The 15,088-nt window shown below is 37.1% G+C and overlaps 1 protein-coding gene across 2 annotated transcripts in view; it reads left to right on the forward strand.

Annotated features, from left to right (window-relative positions):
- Nucleotides 1-3,974: 3,974 nt before the first annotated feature.
- Nucleotides 3,975-15,088, forward strand: part of CFH (complement factor H) — a 328,111-nt gene continuing 316,997 nt past the window's right edge. The window contains exon 1 of one of the 2 annotated variants that reach the window (XM_040262905.1): nucleotides 3,975-4,400. In XM_040262905.1, coding sequence (XP_040118839.1) covers nucleotides 4,343-4,400 — 58 coding nt within the window. In that variant the 5' untranslated portion in view covers nucleotides 3,975-4,342. The remainder of the gene's footprint in view (nucleotides 4,401-15,088) is intronic. The other variant, XM_040262904.1, reaches the window with a different exon arrangement.

Here is a 15,088-nt window from a genome sequence, read left to right on the forward strand (position 1 = left end):
CTTTATGCTTTGGCTCTATGTCTTCCTTCTTTCTGGAGTTATTTCTCCATTCTTCTCCTGTAGCATATTGGGCACCTACCAACCTGGAGAGTTCATCTTTCAGTGTCATATCTTTTTGTCTTTTTCATACTGTTCATGGGGTTCTCAAGGCAAAAATATTGAAGTGGTTTGCCATTCCCTTCTCCAATGGATCACGGGTTTTTTTTTTTTTTTTTCTGTCAGAGCTCTCCACCATGATCCGTCCATCTTAGGTGGCCCTACATGGCATGGCTCATACTTCCATTGAATTAACAAAGCTGTGGTCCGTGTGATCAGTTTGATTCGTTTTCTGTAATTGTGGTTTTTATTCCATTCTCCCTCTGATGGATAAGGATAAGAGGTTTATGGAAGCTTGCTGGTGGGAGAGACTGACTGAGAGACTAAGTGACTTTAGTTATGTCCAACTCTTTGTGACCCTATGGGCTGTAGCTCACCAGGCTCTTCCATCCACGGAATTCTCCAGGCAAGGCTACTGGAGTGGGTTGCCCTGCACTCCTTCAGGTGATCTTCCTGCCCACAGATTGAACCCACATCTCTTATGTCTCCTGCATTGGCAGGTGGGTTCTTTACACCAGCACTACATGGTGTTAATATTGTTTTTAATTCTAGGACACCCTGTATGCAGGACAGCAAAAAAGACACAGACGTGTATAGCGGACTTTTGGACTCAGTGGGAGAGGGAGAGGGTGAGATGATTTGGGAGGATGGCATTGAAACATGTATAATATCATGTAAGAATCGAATTGCCAGTCTATGTCTGATGCAGGATATGGCATGCTTGGGGCTGGTACGTGGGGATGACCCAGAGAGATGTTGTGGGGAGGGGGGTAGCAGGGGGGTTCATGTTTGGGAATGCATGTACACCCGTGGTGGATTCATGTCAATGCATGGCAAAACCAATACAGAATTGTAAAGTAAAATAAAAAATAAATTAAAAAAAATAATTCTAGGACACTCTTGATACCTTCTCATACCTCAGAGTCTTTGCTTGGATGTCTTCTTCCCTTAAATTAGAATTTAATAACCAAGTATTCCAAATATCCTTGTTGTTGTTCAGTCACCCAGTCGTGTCCAACTCTGTAACCATGTGGACCACAACATGCCAGCCCTCCCTGTCCCTCACCATCTCCCGGAGTTTGCCCAAGTTCATGCTCATTGCCTTGGTGATGCCGTCAAGCCATCTCATCCTGTGATGCCCTCTTGTCCTTCTGCCCTTGATCTTTCCCAGCATCAGGAACTTTTCCAGTAAGTCATCTGTTCATATCAAATGACCAAAATACTGGAGCTTCAGCTTTAGCATCAGTCCTTCCAGTGAATATTCAGGGTTGATCTCCCTTAAGATTGACTGGCTTGATCTCCTAGCTGTCCAAGGGACTTTCAGGAGACCTCTTGAGACTCACCCAAATAGAGCCTTTGGGGAAAATTTCCTCTTGTGTTACATAATATTGATTTGTTACTGAGTGCAGATATTACTTCTAATTTTAAAAATAGAGTCTGTTAAGTCTTGTAAAATTTTGCCTAACTTTTTGCCTTACTATATATAGAACACATTTGTTGAGAAAGTGTCAATGTGAATAATGAGAATAAATAGGAGGGTTTGGGGCTTAATTTTAGTATAATGGTTAACTATTTACTGTCTGTTCTTGCTATGGTAATGTAATAGCATATAACAAATTCATGTCATGAAATAATATCACACTGGTAATTTTATGTTTTTCTAAATCTCTTTGAAATAAACATTTGCTTTTTTAAAATACTGATGGACAATAAAAAGGAAAACAAAAGCAGTCAACTAATGCCTTAAGCATAGGTCTTTGAAATCAAATAAAAAGGAGAAAATGGTGAAAATAATACATCTAAAAGATATTGTTGAAACTAATTTGAAGTCATTATTTTCACTTGAATAGTTGAGTGACATCTTATGTTCATCTTCTGCAAATAAAGCAAAAATTTGTAAAGGAATATCACCCTGAAAATACTTTAAAATCTCCATAAATGTGTAAAATCTCTATCCACACATACATAAATGTGTATGTATGTGTGTGTGTGTTTGTGCATACATTAAAAGCCTTTAGGGTGATTGCTGTTGTTGTTCAGTCACTAAGTCATGTCTGACTCTGCACCTCCATGGAATACAGCATGCCAGCCTTCTCTGTCCTTTACTATCTCCCAGAGTTTGTTCAAGCTCACATCCATTGTGTTGGTGATGCCATCCAACCGTTTCATCCTCTGTCACTCCCTTCTCCTCCTATCCTGGGTCTTTCCCAGTGTCAGGGTCTTTTCTATTGAGTTGGCTCTTCACATCAATTGGCAAGGTATTGGAGCTTCAGCATTAGTCCTTCCAATGAATATTCATGTTTACATAATTATAAGATAAATAGGTAAATGTGAAGCATTTATTAAAATACATATGGAAATATTTTATACTATTTTAATTTACAAGTGTTTAATACTATGGGAAGCAAATAATTTGAAAGGGCAGATCTGTATGCATAAAAAATAAAATTCAGGGAATCAGATCACTGGGTTTGATATCTAGTTCTAGCACCATGTTTTTTGACTTTGAAGAAATGGCTTAAATTGTCTGTAGCTCAGCTAAATGCTTCCTCATGGCATGAATTCACTCAGCTCCATTCCTTATCAGCAAAATGCGTATGAAAGCCACAAAGGTTTATTGTTCTATGCTCACCAGAAGGGCAAAAATTACAAAGATAGAGGGTGTGTTGAGGGTGTGGAAAAACTTACAACTTGCTGGTGGGAATATCAACTGATAGAGTCTTTTCGGAAAAATGTCTAATGATCCCTATTACACCCAAACATAATCATACATGATGTCCTGATATTCCACTCCTCAGTATGTAGTTATCAGAAATGAGGGCATGTGCTTACTGAAACCTCATAATATGGTGTTCATAGCAGCACTCTGTGTGTTCCCACCAAACCACAATCTACCTAGATGCCCACTCACAGGCTCCAGGTAAATAAAATGTGGCATAGTCAAAGAACTGAGTGAAAATGAAAGTGTTAGTTGCTCAGTCATGTCAGACTCTTTGTAACCCCTTGGACTGTAGTCCACCATGGGATTTTTGTCCATGGGATTTCCCAGGTAGGAATATTGGAGTGGGTTGCCATTTCCTTCTCCAGAGAATGTTCCTGACCCAGAGATGCAACCCAGGTCTCCTGCATTGCAGGCAGATTTTTTTTTTTTTTTTTTTACCATCTGTGCCCCCAGGGAAACCCAAAGAATTGAATATCATATAGCAAAAAAAGTTGATAATCTACAGCAACACCCAATGGTGTGGTTGAATAATTGAAATATTGTTTTCAGTGGAGGACTCCAAGCACAAAAAGATGAATATCTTATTGCCAGATGTATATACAGTATTAATATAAAACCAGGCAAATTTGTCCCCTGTGCACAAAAATCAGGAGAGGGTACAGTGGGGCAGGATTGAGGTTGACTAAAGTGTTGAATGGGAGGATGGGGCTGGGGGGGGGTTAGGGGGGTGCTGGGGTTTTCCTGAGAAGCTGTTTTTCACCTGGTTCTCTTAGCATGTGTTTCTTCACTTTCTCTATATTCAGCAAACCATTTGCTTAGGTCTCTTTAAGTATATTATATTTCAGTACAAAGTTTAAAAAATTCAGCATTTCAATTTCTTGAATTTTGAATTATTAAACTCTTTTGTACCTAAAGAGAGTGAGCTTGTTGCTTTGCACACATTTATAACAAATCCTTAAGAGATTAATTTCTTGAACTGCAGGAAAAGCAGGCCTCCAAATCAGCCAGCACTTGCATTCTTGGCAAAGTCTATTCCTGTTGTCTGGGTCTTGATTGTGAAAGCATTGCTTAACCTCAAGTTCTGTAAATGAATTTGAAAGAGCTTCTATTTATTTATTTTTTAATCTCCTGAGGTTACAGATGGTAGATATGGATAGGTCTGATTACTCGGAGGGTTTATGAAATGCAGAGAGTATTGCCAGTTATGCACTTTCCAAGAACCTGAACATTTCCAGAGAACTAGCCTGGGTTTAAAAAAACAAATCAAGGGCAGGTCACGGCATTGACTTTCAGTGGGAGTGCAGGTTCAAACTCTGGCATTGCTGGGGCTCCTGACTGAGATTTTTCTTTCGCTTTGCAAAGTTTCTGATGGGCGGGACATCTAGCAATCCCTTTATTTCCCAAGCTGTGTTTCGACTTCCTTTTGGAGCAAGTGGTTTCCTGCGTTTTTCAGTTTTTAGCAGAGACAACCTGACACAGTGGTGAGCACTGTCAATGCTAGATGTGCCCTGAAGGGTCTCCAAAATGAGATTTCCAGCAAAAATCGTGTGCCTTGTGTTGTGGACCATTTGTGTCGCAAAAGGTAGGAGTTTTGCTTTTTATTTTTTCCTATATTGCAAAACATTTGCTAATATGCTTTTTATGGCAGTATGAAAAACTTGGTCTAGAAGATGTGATTTCATTACTGTTCTGTGGCCTTCTGTGTGAGACACTTTTGACATTGTGAACAATGTCAAAAAATATAAGCAGCTTATTTGAATGGCATATCTGATCATTCATCATAATTTTATTTAATATAAAATTTTAGAAACTGTTTTAATAATTATTTTCAAAAACTGTAACATGTCATAATTGCAATTATCATAGAATGCATTTTACCTTTTTTTTTTTTGCTTAAAATTTTCACCTTATGTGAAAGTATTAAGAAGTATGTGAACATATACAGAACAAGAAAATAAATTAGAAAATAAAAGCCTTCATATTACAATGATTGGACTTATTTCAGATAGAGACGTTAAAGCTTTCTAAAGAAAAATTTACTTATCATTTACAATTGATACTGGGATGGCCTTAAAAGTCTTGGAGTCAAACACCACTTGCATCATTAGAATGAAAATATATAAATTTGAAAAAAATCGCATATGCAACCTTTGTAAAAGTTGCTCAATAGGGTTTTTTTTTCCCTTAAAAGTTGTATATAAGATATTCTAGAAGAATAGCCTTTAGGAGTAGTACATCTGAGTGCAGGGTTTTTTCCTTTATATCAATAAGAAAATTTCTGGATAATTAAACTCTATTACTTTTTCCTCATAGGTGAAAAAATTTCTTTGTGGAGGAAATTTGGTTTTCTGGTTCATGATAGGTAACCAATTATGGGATAGATGTTTGATTGACATTTTTTAAAGTTATCATTCATGAATTCCCAGCATTTTTCACTAAGTCAACAAATTTTGATCAAATGCTTATTTCAAGTCAACCTCTAGGCAATGAGGAATATTAGCAAATAAACAAAACCCGTATTCTTGAGGATGGTTCAGTCTAGAAAATAAAGGCAGTTATTTTTTTTAAAGTTATATCCTTTAGTAATTTTTTCAGATTTTCTCAAATGTGTTTAGGACTTTTTAAAAGATAAAGTCTTTTCTTGTTATACATGCTAATATGTGATTGCTTGATTTTTAGCTTATAAACCTTATATTCAGCCACTTTTTAAACTAGGTATACAATCATTTCCCTATCCATAAAAATATTACAATAATAACTAATATTACAACAAAATATACAAAGAGATAATTACATTGCCAAAGAGTTCTGGAACAATGTAATGTTATCAATACCAAACATCTTTTCCTTTACACAAGTGTTTCTGTCTTTTCTTTAATAAGAATATTTTAGTGCTTCCCGATTGACATCCTGTTTGCTGAGGTTTCTGTCGACTGCATTTGTCAAGCTAGGGAAGATTTGTTTTGTTTCTAGCTCATGTTTAAAGCTAAAGATTGATGCTAAATTTAATTAAACTGTTTCAGTGATAACAAAGTGGAATTTGAATTATTATTAAAATTGTTTGCTACAAAGAATAAATGACAAAAACTAAGTAGCAGTGATTTAAAGTCTTTGCATCTCTAATTTATTCCAGATGACTCATTTCATTTGTATTTTATGTTTCATCGATGTATGTTTGAATGTGACATGTTTCCACTAATGAACTGAGCATTAGCACTGTATCCATTAAGGTGAGAATGGCTATCAACCTGGTCACATTCTAGATAAAGTACAGCTTTCGTATTTAAAGTAATGTTTAGGTTAGCCTCATGGTTTTCACAAAAAACACCCCTAATGCACAAGCTAGTAGAGAAAAATTACATGAGCTTTCAGTGGATATGAGGACTTCCCTCATAGCTCAGTTGGTAAAGAATCTGCCTGCAATGCAGGAGACCCCAGTTCAATTCCTGGGTTGGAAAGATCCCCTGGAGAAAGGATAGGCTACCCACTCCAGTATTCTGGCCTGGATAAGTCCATGGAGTCACAAAGAGTCAGACATGACTGAGTGACTTTCACTTTTTCAGTGGGTATAGAACTGCTCTTTTACTGCTTGTTCACCAAATATTTCTGAAACTGTTAGTTCAAAATGTCAATCAATTTCATCGGTCTAGCATACCTAACAGAAATTTTATTAAAGAGTGGCCTTAGTCATTTAAAAATATACACATGTACTTCAACACCAGCCTCTTTTTTTTGTCTCCTTTGTAGAAATAATTACAGAATACAAATTGAGAGGTTGAGAAATACTAAATTGAATACTGAATGCTAAGTTGAGACACTGAGAAAAGACAGTTGTGTCTGCTATCACAATGGGCTTCACTCAACTAGATAAGAGCATTTCAGCATTTCCTACATGGTCTTTGTCTTGTTAGGAGTGAACATTCCTTAACAATACTAATCACTACTGAAGAGGAATAGTAACCCACAGGAAGAATTTATAAGCTCAACTCTCCATTAGTTTTCCCTTTATACTGGAGACCAAGTAGTACCTTTTTAATGCAGTAGGTTATCTACACTTTCATCCTTAGTTGAACAAGAACGTCAGTCGCTTCAAGGGGAGTCACCCCAGGCTACTAAGAATCTGGTCAGATTTACAGAGTTTAGAATGACAGTTCCTCAGTTATAACACATTGTTTCTGCCTTCTGGAATATCTTGTGACCAATTTTTCAAGAAGACCTTTTAAGATCCAAAAAGTGTATACACTTTGAAATCAACCATGGCCCCCAAATTCCAGGATGATTAAAGTAAATAAATCAAAACATAGCTGAAGCATGTCCAAGGCATGATGGCTATGTTGCTTGGCAAGATATGTGTTTTCTAATTCTGGAGGTTAAAAGGATAAAAACATTCTTTCAGGACCTGAAATATGTTACATAGCAGAGAGATTCTATTCCAACACAGAGAGGAGAACATTTTTTTAAAATATATTTTACTGTTTCAAGTACAAGGTGATTTTGAATCAGAGTTAAATCTAATGTAAAAAATTTGATAGTGATCATAAAAATTAATTATAAATTCATAAAAATACTTGTTAATGCAAAAATAACTGACATAATAATTAATTATAAATTAATAACAATTGCTCTTTTACAAGGATAGATGTGAATGTCACATATAGTTATCTAATCTAGAAAACTTAACTCTGTGTTTCAATTCTAGCGTGATAGATAAGTAAGAATCCATCCTCTCCAGAAAATCTCACATTTTCAGATCTAGTAGTGTGAGTGTTTACCTATATGGTGTGACTTAAAGTAGAGCAATAGAAAAGTTTTTGTCAATATCTTCTGTTCTTTTAAAATGTACATATTAATAATACCATAAATTCAACCAGTCTGAAATTTATGTGGAAGGCCATATGTGAGTAAGGGTTGGGGTAAATTTAGTCATCACGATTCACTGTGAATTACATGTTGATAAGTTTTCTGCAACAGTTTTAGTTGGCAAAGGGTAGCAACGAATGGAGGTAAGAACAGAATAAGCAATTTGGAAGATGAGGTGTTTCCAGGAAGAAAGATCTGATGGAAGAAGTGCTCTCTGGGTGCTTTGACAAAGGGTGGAGCAAATGCCCCCCGGGACGGCCAGGAGAGGGAAAGCCTTGCTGATTTTAAGTTTAGGTCCAGCCTGGGAATGCACATTCTACTCTTTTGCCTGCACGTAATTTTAAACTAGGGGCTTCCCAAGTGGCGCTAGTTGTAAAGAACCGGCTTGCCAATGCAGGAGACAGGAAATGCGGGTTAAATCCCTCAGTCGGAAAGATCCGCTGGAGGAGGGCATAGCAACCCACTCCAGTATTCTTGCCTGGAGAATTCCATTGACAGAAGAGCCTGGAGGGCTATAGCCAATAGGGTCACACAGAGTTGGACACAACTGAACTGCCTTAGCACGCAATTTTTAATTAGAACTAAATTATTTAAGTGTTGCTGAAATGGCAACCCACTCCAGCACTCTTGCCTGGAGAATCCCATGGAGGGAGGAGCCTGGTAAGCTACAGTCCATGGAGTTGCAAAGAGTCGGACGCAACTGAGCAACTTCACTTCACTTCACTTCAAAATTATTCTTAGCTCGAACTATGTTTTCAAATACAAGTGGAAGCACAGATAAGGAGGCATTCTGTATCTGAGGGCCTTTATGGCTAGGGCTTGAGCCTCAGTCTGAGTTGACCCATTTTTATTCCCTCAGTCTGTGACAGTCCTTCGCTTTTGGCCATGTTTCCTTCTTCTCAGCTCTCCTCCTCCCCGTTCTCACCCCACATACCATCCCCACCTGCCTGCCCTGAGATTCTGCCAAGCAACCTGTCCTGTGGTCACTTAACTAATGTGCACTTTACCCATTTCTTAACATCTTGAACCAGTCTCAGGACATGGTGCTTAAAAGGGACATGATGTCACTGAAAAAATAGTGTTGCATATTAGCTTAAGACTAAAAGGAAACATTATAAAAATGGTTCAGAGAAAGTAAAGTAATGGAACAGGAAAAAAATCCCCAAAATAATACAAGTAAAAAAATCTGACAGAGTACTTTTATTTGTTTTGACATTTTGACTGAGAGAGCCAAGTTTCCCCTTAACCTTGTTAACCAGAAATGTAATAGATAGAAAAGTGATTATCGAAATGTTCCTTCAAAGTTTTCTGAACTAAATTAAAATGATTCTGAACTTCAAAAAGTATAAAATAAATTCAAATATAGGACCCATAAATAAGATGTGGATGGAATTTTACAGATGCTAAATTTTTTGGGTTCATGCAACAGAGCACTAAACATTTGTACCCTTGTCTTATCTTTTACTTTTGCTCTCATCTACGATGCCTTTTCTCCGGGTTATCCATTGAGTTCAGTGTAGTTCAGTCGCGTCCGACTGTGACCCCATGGACTGCAGCATGCCAGGCTTCCCTGTCCATCACCAGCTCAGAATGATCTTGCTGAAACTCCTGCCCATCGAGTCGGTGATGCCATCAAACCATCTCTACTCTGTCGTCCCCTTCTCCTCCTACCTTCAGTCTTTCTCAGCATCAGGGTCTTTTCTGAGGAGTCAGTTCTTCACATCAGGTAGCCAAGGTATTGGAGCTTCAGCTACAACATCAGTCCTTCCAATGAATATTCAGGATTGATTTCCTTTAGGATTGACTGGTTTGACCTTGTTGTCCAAGGAACTCTCAAGAGTCTTCTCCAACATTGCAATTCAAAAGCATCAATTCTTTGGCACTCAACTTTCTTTATGGCTCAACTCTCACATCCATACATGACTACTGGAAAAACCATAGCTTTGACTAGATGGATCTTTGTTGGTGAAGTAATGTCTCTGCTTTTTAATAAGCTGTCTAGGTTTGTCTTAGCTTTTCTATCAAGGAGCAAACGTCTTTTAATTTCATGGCTGCGGTCACCATCTGCAGTGATTTTGAAGCCCAAGAAAATAAACTCTGTCATTTTTTTCCATTTTTTCCATCTATTTCCCATGAAGTGATGGAATCAGATGCCATAATCTTCAGTTTTTGAATGTTGAATTTGAAGCCAGCTTTTTCACTCTCCTCTTTCACTTTATCAAGAGGCTCTTTAATTCCTCTTCACTTTCTGCCTTAATAGTGATGTTAGCTGCATATCTGAGGTTATTGATATTTCTTCCTGCAATATGGATTCCAGCTTGTGCTTCATCCAGTTTGACATTTTGCAGGTTATCCATAATCTTCAGATAAAATGGAAAGTCTCTGGGTTAGCTTGGCATTTATTCATTCATTCTTTTGTTCATTCAATAATCTTTTTTTTGAGTGATTGCTAAATACCAGGCACTATGACAATAAACACTTTCCAAGCACCTCCTACTTGGGAGGAAAAAAAAGCAATGATTATTATATATCGCTAATATATTTATTTTATCATATATTTTGATAGAGATAAATGAAAACACTATAGGATCACTTAGGGAAGGCAATATACTCAGACTGGAATGAAAGAATGGAGTAGGGTGGGGTTGAGGAATTGGTTTGTAAGAAGTGCAATGAGGAGAGGGAAATATATCAGAGTTGTGATGACATCATGGGTAGGTTCTGACAGTTGAATAGGACTTAACCAGGTGAGGGGTGACAAGGAGGATATTGATTTTAAGAAGATTCAAATGTGTACTCAAAGGACTAAAAGTAGCCCTATAAAGCCAGAGGAATCCAATCACTTCCCATATTTCTAATTCTTTAATCAATTGAACTTGTCTAAATAATATGGGTAAAATTGAGCATCGTGTGTGCTATTTTCTCCCCTTTCTCTTTTCATATGTATCCCCACAATTGTTGTGATAGTCCTTATTCTCTGGGAAGTTACATTTTGATAGGAGGACAGATGAAATTCTAGTAAACATAAACATAACTCTGAATCATGAATTATGTTGTGAAGAAAGTGAAACAGGGGCTGAGGGAACATCACACAGAAGGGGTAGTGGGGTGTCCAGTGGGTCTTGGAGCCTAGAGATAAGTGGATCCCTTGGAGGAAACAACATATGAATAGAGCCTGAAAGATGAGACAGCTAATCACCAAGTGCCTGAGGTTAAAGAGACTGAGGAGTGAAACAACATGTGCAAAAGGCCTAAGGGAAAAAATTCATCTGAGATGTTCAACTAAATATAAACAATCAAACTATGGTGGCTTTGGCATTTCGAATAAATGATGGAGGTGATAAGATGAAATCAGAGAATGACAAGAGCCAAATACAGATTCTAAAGCCAAGGGGAAGAAACACAAGGAGAAGTCAGGGGAATTTTAATCCCAGAAGTGACATGACCAAATTTGCAAAAATCACTTGTGGCTCTGATGCTAATGTAAGAAGGGAGCTTGGGGACTAGTTAGCAGGTTGAGTTATCATCAAGCTGACAGATGATGGTAATCAGAACTAACATTTTAGAGATGGCAGTGGAAAGATGAAAAAACAGTGTAGTTGATGGTAATATCTTTTTCTTATGGAGACAAGAGATGCCATTTAAAGTTCTTGGATGTGTCTGTGTGTTTTCAGTTAGCATAATGTCTTCAAGATTTAGCCATGTTGTTGCAAGTATCAAAGTATCCTTCATTTATAAGGCTGAGTAATATTCCATTGTATATCTGCTATATTTTGTTTATCCATTTGTCTATTGATGGACACTGGGATGTTTCCATTGTTTGACTCTTGTGCTCCTTTGAGTATTGGTATGCAAGTATCTCTTCATGTCCCTGCTTTCATTTCTTTTGGGTCCATACCTAGGAGTTAAGTTGCTGACCATTCATAACCACTTTAGCACACTTTGTGTGCTAAGTTAATGCAATTGTGTCCAACTGTTTGTGACCCAATGGACTGTAGCCCTCTAGGCTCCTCTGTCCATGGGATTTTCCAAGCAAGAATACAGGGCCGGGCTGGGGGGGGGGTGTTGCCATGCCCTTATTCAGAAGATCTTCTTGACCCAGGAATCGAACCCATGCCTCTTGCGTCTCCTGTACTGGCTCCTGCACTGGGTTCTTTACACTAGCGTCACCTGGGAATTGCTGAATCATATGTTAACAGTTTAACTTTTTAGGGAACAGCTAAACTGTTTTCCACAATGGCTGTACCTTAGTGGTTAAGTATAAAATTTAAAATTTATCCTTTCAGAGTCCTGAACTCATTCAAGTAAATGATTCATCTACTAAAAGAAAAATTAAAAAAAAAAAAAAGTTCATGGAAAAAGCACCAGAGGCTTTAGTATCATTTGAAGTATAATCAATATGAGAACTCTTTTTATAGTAAATATGTCTACATAGAGTAAATATTGTGAGAAACTAGTAGGAAGATTTTATGAAAGTGATATATTCATGTCTTTCATGTCTGGTTGTTCAAAGCAAGTAACAGAGGGATAAATATTCTTTGTGTAACTGCATAGCTTTAATAAAAATCATTTAAACTGAATAAGTTAATGGATAAGAAAATTTTACTTTTTCCTTGCATGAGCATAAGGAAAGGATAGGAACTAAATTCGTCAGAATGTTAGTATATTAGTGAAAATTGGTGCTCCACTCGTGATGCTGCCATCTACATTTGGAATTTGACAGATTAATTTTTCCGGTAACCTGAATGCCATGAAGTGGATCTGAATTTAGAAAGTGGAATTATCCTGTAATTAAACACAAAATTTTCATGTTATAAATAAAAAGATCTTTAATTTGAAAAAGTGAAACCAAAAGCTCGGGCTTCTTGGGGAGAGGGAGGGGGCGCTGGTAGGTAGAGGTACAGGCATTTTGTGTTGTTTTATGGCAGGGTGTTCACACCATCTAGTGGAGAGAAACTATGTTTACTTAAATTTTGCAAATTGAAACTAATGTGGACTCATAAAAGTTCCTTAACAAATGTGCCACATATTTGCAAAAACGTCAAGGAAAAACTAGTGCGTATGAAAGCCCACATAAGCGTTATATATTACAGAAAAATGAATTTTCATGTGAACTTTCTGTTCTATGAAATGTGGAAAGTTTTCAAAATGGGATCCAGCTCAGTAGATTATTTTTTCCCCTTGTCTTTATGAAAAGAAATTCTAGAATAGAATGTTAGACCATTATTATAAAACCAACTAAGAAACAAAGTTCAGCAATGAAAATAATATCAACAAATAAATATGGTGAGAAGTATCTTTGACTTTGCCATTTTTTAAGTAATGTGTTGAGCATATACTAATGAAATCATCCTAATAACGAGAGTAGTTATATCTAAATTAAGTAGCATGAAGTTTTGAAAAGATTATCAATTATAATAAGTAGACATTAGCTTCATTATTAATTGTATCTATTCCTTTCTTTATATGTCATATTGTTAATAAATTACTTTTTCAGAAAATAAGAATCATATGGTATAGGCAGATTCTATTACATAATACCTTTATTGTGAAGTATATGAGTGAATAAAATATGTGTGCTGTATTAAAAACAATTATAACTGCCCATGGAAACAAATAGAGCTTTCTGAGCACCCCCAACATACCCTTGGGTCTCTTTTGGATTAATACCCCTTCCTTTCTTCCAGAAGAAAACATTATTTTAATATTTATGGTATAATAACATGTAAGAATCGAAATGCCAGTCTATGTCTGATGCAGGATATGACACGCTTGGGGCTGACGCGCGGGGATAACCCAGAGAGATGTTGTGGGGAGGGGGGTGGGAGGGGGGTTCATGTTTGGGAACTCATGTACACCTGTGGTGGATTCATGTCAATCTATGCCAAAACCAATACAGAATTGTAAAGTAAAAATTAAAAATAAATAAATAAATTAAAAAAAAAAAAAAATATTTATGGTAATTATATTTTTGCACTTCCTTCATAGTTTTTAAAGGTCTATGTACACATCCCTCTTATATATGTTTGTTCTTGAATATTATGTAGATGAAATAATTTTGTAACAGTTGATGTCTTCTTATTTCGTGTGATTGCTATCATTTGTTTCTTCACCATTTTGTGGCATTGGTGTGATGTTGAAATGTAGAAATATACACAAATTTCAATCCATTCAATAGTTGACAGACATTGAATTTATTTCCATTTTTAATTATGAAAAAAACACATATGACTATAAAATATTACCATACATGAAAATCTAGTTTAGTGTATTCCTAGGAATAAAATAGCTCTTCAGTTCAGTTCAGTCTCTCAATCGTGTCCGACTCTTTGCGACCCCATGGACTGTAGCACACCAGGCTTCCCTGTCCATTACCAACTCCTGGGGATGACTCAAACTCATGTCCATCGAGTCGATGATGCCATCCAACCATCTCATCCACTATCATCCCCTTATCCTCTTGCCTTCAGTCTCTCCCAGCATCAGGGTCTTTCAAATGGGTCAGTTCTTCGCATCAGGTGGCCAAAATATTGGAGTTTCAGCATCAGTCCTTCCAATGAATCAGGACTGATTTCCTTCAGGATAGACTGGTTGGATCTCCTTGCAGTTCAAGGGACTCTCAAGAGTTTTCTCCAACACCACAGTTCAAAAGCATCAATTCTTTGGTGCTCAGCCGTCTTTATAGTCCAACTCCCACATCCATACATGACTATAGGGAAAACCATAGCTTGACTCGATGGACCTTTGTTGGCCAAATGTCTCTGCTTTTCAATATGCTGTCTAGGTTGGTAATAGCTTTTCTTCCAAGGAGCTTTTAATTTTGTGGCTTCAGTCACCATCAACAGTGATTTTGGAGCCTCAAAAAATAGTCTCTCGTTTTCCATTCTTTGCCCATCTATTTGCCATGAAGTGATGGGATCAGATGATATTAGTTTTCTCAATGTTGAGCTTTAAGCCAGCTTTTTCACTCTCCTCTTTTACTTTCATCCAGAGGCTCTTTAAATCTTCTTCACTTTCTCCCATAAGGTGGTATCATCTGCATATCTGAGGTTATTGATATTTCTCCCAGCAATCTTGATTCCAGCTTGGGCTTCTTCCAGCCCAGAATTTCACATGATGTGCTATGCATAGAAGTTAAATAAGCAGGGTGACAATACACAGCTTTGATGTACTTCTTTGCCAATTTGAAACCAGTCTGTTGTTCCATGTCCAGTTCTAACTGTGGCTTCTTGACCGGCATACAGATTTCTCAGGAGTCAGGTAAGGTGGTCTGGTATTCCCATCTCTTTCAGAATTGTACACAGTTTGTTGTGATCCATACAAAGGCTTTGGCGTAGTCAATAAGGCAGATGTAAATTTTTTTTTTTTCTGGAACTCTCTTGCTTTTTCAATGATCCAGCAGATGTTAGC

The sequence above is a fragment of the Oryx dammah genome, unplaced genomic scaffold, assembly GCF_014754425.2.
Source record: "Oryx dammah isolate SB20612 unplaced genomic scaffold, SCBI_Odam_1.1 HiC_scaffold_21, whole genome shotgun sequence".
NCBI lineage: Eukaryota > Metazoa > Chordata > Mammalia > Artiodactyla > Bovidae > Oryx > Oryx dammah.